The sequence below is a fragment of the Acanthisitta chloris genome, unplaced genomic scaffold (genome assembly GCF_000695815.1).
Source record: "Acanthisitta chloris isolate BGI_N310 unplaced genomic scaffold, ASM69581v1 scaffold30156, whole genome shotgun sequence".
In the NCBI taxonomy this organism is placed as follows: domain Eukaryota; kingdom Metazoa; phylum Chordata; class Aves; order Passeriformes; family Acanthisittidae; genus Acanthisitta; species Acanthisitta chloris.
Window position 1 is genome coordinate 1373 of NW_008679170.1, and position 3016 is coordinate 4388.

General features: G+C 58.6%; 1 protein-coding gene across 1 annotated transcript in view; it reads right to left on the minus strand.

Annotated features, from left to right (window-relative positions):
- The window catches only part of LOC103804583 (protein argonaute-1-like), a gene marked incomplete at both ends in the record, with an annotated part of 2732 nt that extends 1337 nt beyond the window's left edge, over positions 1-1395 (minus strand). The window contains 3 exon segments of the mRNA XM_009077197.1: positions 138-319; positions 425-545; positions 1212-1395. Of these exon segments, the coding sequence (XP_009075445.1) occupies positions 138-319; positions 425-545; positions 1212-1395 (487 nt within the window).
- Positions 1396-3016: the final 1621 nt, after the last annotated feature.

The window sequence follows — 3016 nt, forward strand, 5'->3', positions numbered from 1 at the left end:
TTTTACCCTTCTGATTCACTCCCCCATCCCGTTGGTGGGGGAGTGAGTAAGAGGCTGCGTGGTTCTTGGCTGCTGCTGGGGTTAAACCATGACAGGTGCCCTCCCCTCCCTGGCCCCACCACCCCCAGCACAGGTACCTCATGGAAGCCAAGTGCCTCATGGCGACATCCAGCGCCTGGACGGACTCGAGCGGGACGGGGATCTGCCCGCTGACCAGGGCCTCGTGCAGCATGCGCCAGCTGACGATGGCCATCCATTTGATGGAGACCTTAAAGATCCTGTCCTTGCCTTCCCCTGGGATTGTCACCTCAAAGTCGACCTGGGAGAAGGGAAGGGATCATGGCATCCCCGCAGGGACAAGAGGGTGTAGTTTTGCGCTGTGCAAAGGTCCCACTGCCTGCACAGGGCTCACTGCCCCCCTCACCCGCTCGTTCCCGATGGGAAGGGCCGTGACGGTGTAGATGTTCTTCTTCCCATCGTAGACTGGTTTTCGGTCACCAAAGATCTGTGGCTTGAAGTGCTGCACCATGTACTCCACGACTTCCCTACAAGGGCAAGGAAAGGGGCAGGAGGGAAGAAGGAGAGGTTTGTTTGGATGGTTTCTTTACAGCCCAACACCTTCTGCGACCTGTCCAGTCCCCCCAGCCTCCCTCCCCAGGGCATTCAAGAGCAGAGCCGAGCCCACCTGGGCAGGACAGCCCCTGGATGAGCAGCCACGTGCCTTGCCCACAGCCTGGAGCAGGAGTGTGCATGGCATGGGGGAACACACAGCCCCTGCACGTGTGCCAGGAGGGAAACCAGAGGCATGTGCAGCATCTGCTCAGCAGCCCTGAGGGCACAGAACTACCCGGGCTGCAGGGGCAGGAGGGGACAGGCAGAGAACAGGACATCAGAAAGGAAAACAAAGAGGAGAAAAGTACACGATGGCCCAAGGTCTGGGCTGGCTATTTTTAAATCGGGGATTGTTGCCAAAATAGCACAGCTGCTTCGGAGCGGCAGGACCGAGCTGAGACTTGGGACCTCCGAGGCTGCCAGGAGGAACCAGCACTGCTGCACAAACACAGCCAGGGGGTCCAGCCACCCGTGGGCACCACGACCACAGCATCCCCCTGACAGCTTCCATCACCCACACAGAGACAGGCACTTCTGGAGCCTCCACGAGGACACTGGAAGCAGGGAACAAGTGCCAAAACCTCTAATACTTGCCTTACCTGTTGACTCTGCGTGGACATTTGTCGGGCTTGATATCCACTTCATAATGATAAACATCGATCTTGGGAATGTCCACCTCAAAGTAGTTGGCCAAGAGCTTGATGGGTTTCCCGACAGTGCCTATCCCAGGCCGGCGTGGAGCTTGGAACACCTGCTGCAAGGGGGGCAGGTATGCACCTGCAGCTGTGGGAGAGAGCAGGGCTCAGGGCGCTGGGAGGAACCTGTGCCCACACAGACAGACCACCCAGCCTCGGTGCTCTGCCCCAGGGAGGTCTCCTGCTCCCCTGCTCCTGGCAGGAGGTGGCCTGGCAGAATTTGTAGTGGCACAGCTGGAAGCAGCTTCCCTGGGCACCACCCGGGGAGCACTGGAGCCAGCTGAGCCGTCAAAGGGCAGTGCCAGGTCACACTGCCTCTCTGGTGGGAGAGCAGCACTGGTTTCCCTGGCAGGGAGCAACAGCTCTGCCCCTCTCCGAGGGAATGCAATTCCCTGGATACTCTGTCAGCAGGGACCTACAGACACGTGCATTTCCCTTCATCCTCCAGCAAATTCCAACTCGCTGCCAGAGGGAGGATGCCACAAGAAACAGGAAGCACGTTACGGCATCTGCACTACTGCAGGGTTTTGAGGAAAGAAACCCCAAACCAATCCCAAATCCCCACTTCAAGCTGCGTGGGGACCCATACTGAGGGAAATACCAGTTTTCCCACAACTCCCATTCCACGGGCGCTGGAGACGCAGGGTGATAGCAACACAGGGCTGAGCTGTGTTTCTAAGACAACAGCACCCTCAGACTCGAAGGTATCCTAAAACATCGCCAAGGAATTATTCCACTCCGCTGCTCTCCGAGGGGAGCTCTGCCCTCCCTGCCCCGTTCCCACTCTTCCCATCCCAGTTTGCATCTTGCACGTGCTCCTCCAGGCCCGGGAGGCCCAGGCCGGTGCGGGGAGTGAGCGTGGGGGTGTTCAGAGCACTCCATCTGCGCGGCCAACTGTCCACGGCAGCCCCGAACGGTGTCCCAGCTCCAATTTAGGCTCCTGAACACATGGTGCTTTTAGCACCCCTTTCTCCCTTCCCCTTTCTTTTTAAATCCAGATTTCAATTCCAGGCTAAAAATAGCAGCAGCAGAAAAACAGAAGAACAGCAAACTAAGCTTCAGATTCGCCTTTTACTTTTGCACACAAACTCTGCAAGACTTGTCCTGCTGACAGAAGGTGACGATGCCACAGGATACCAAGGGATGGGATGACCCTTGTGAGCATCCAGGGGCTGAACTGCAGGAAACGCTCCGAAACCAACCGGGGTGACTGCCAGGCCCGCGGGACAAACGGCTGCGCCGAGCTCCAGGGGCAGCTCCTTCGGAGGAACTGATTTTCAGATGAGCTGTTCCTGGTGCAAGTCATGTCTCCACATGACCAGCATTTCTTGGCAGTGGCCAGGCTCCCTGGCTGTGAGCTGATGCGTTTTTACATCACGGTTCACAACCAGAGAGGTGTTTGCCAGCGCTGCTGGAGTCTCTGGTCTGAGTTTCAGAGAGGAACCACAGAGCCCACCCGTGCCAGACCTGCAGCTCTGCACTGCCTTCCCCAACACCCACAGCTCCTCCTCCTCTGATCACCTCACCCCTGAGACAATCCCATCAGGAGAGCAGGACGGCATCTCCAGGCGCCCAGGGATGCGGGATGCAGGAATGAGGACCAGGAGCACACGGTGCCGGGAATCCGGGCAGCACCACGCGGCACCGGGGCAGCAGGGAAGGGCCCGGTGACAAGATGCCCCGCAGAAAAGCGACCCGAGGCGCGAGGG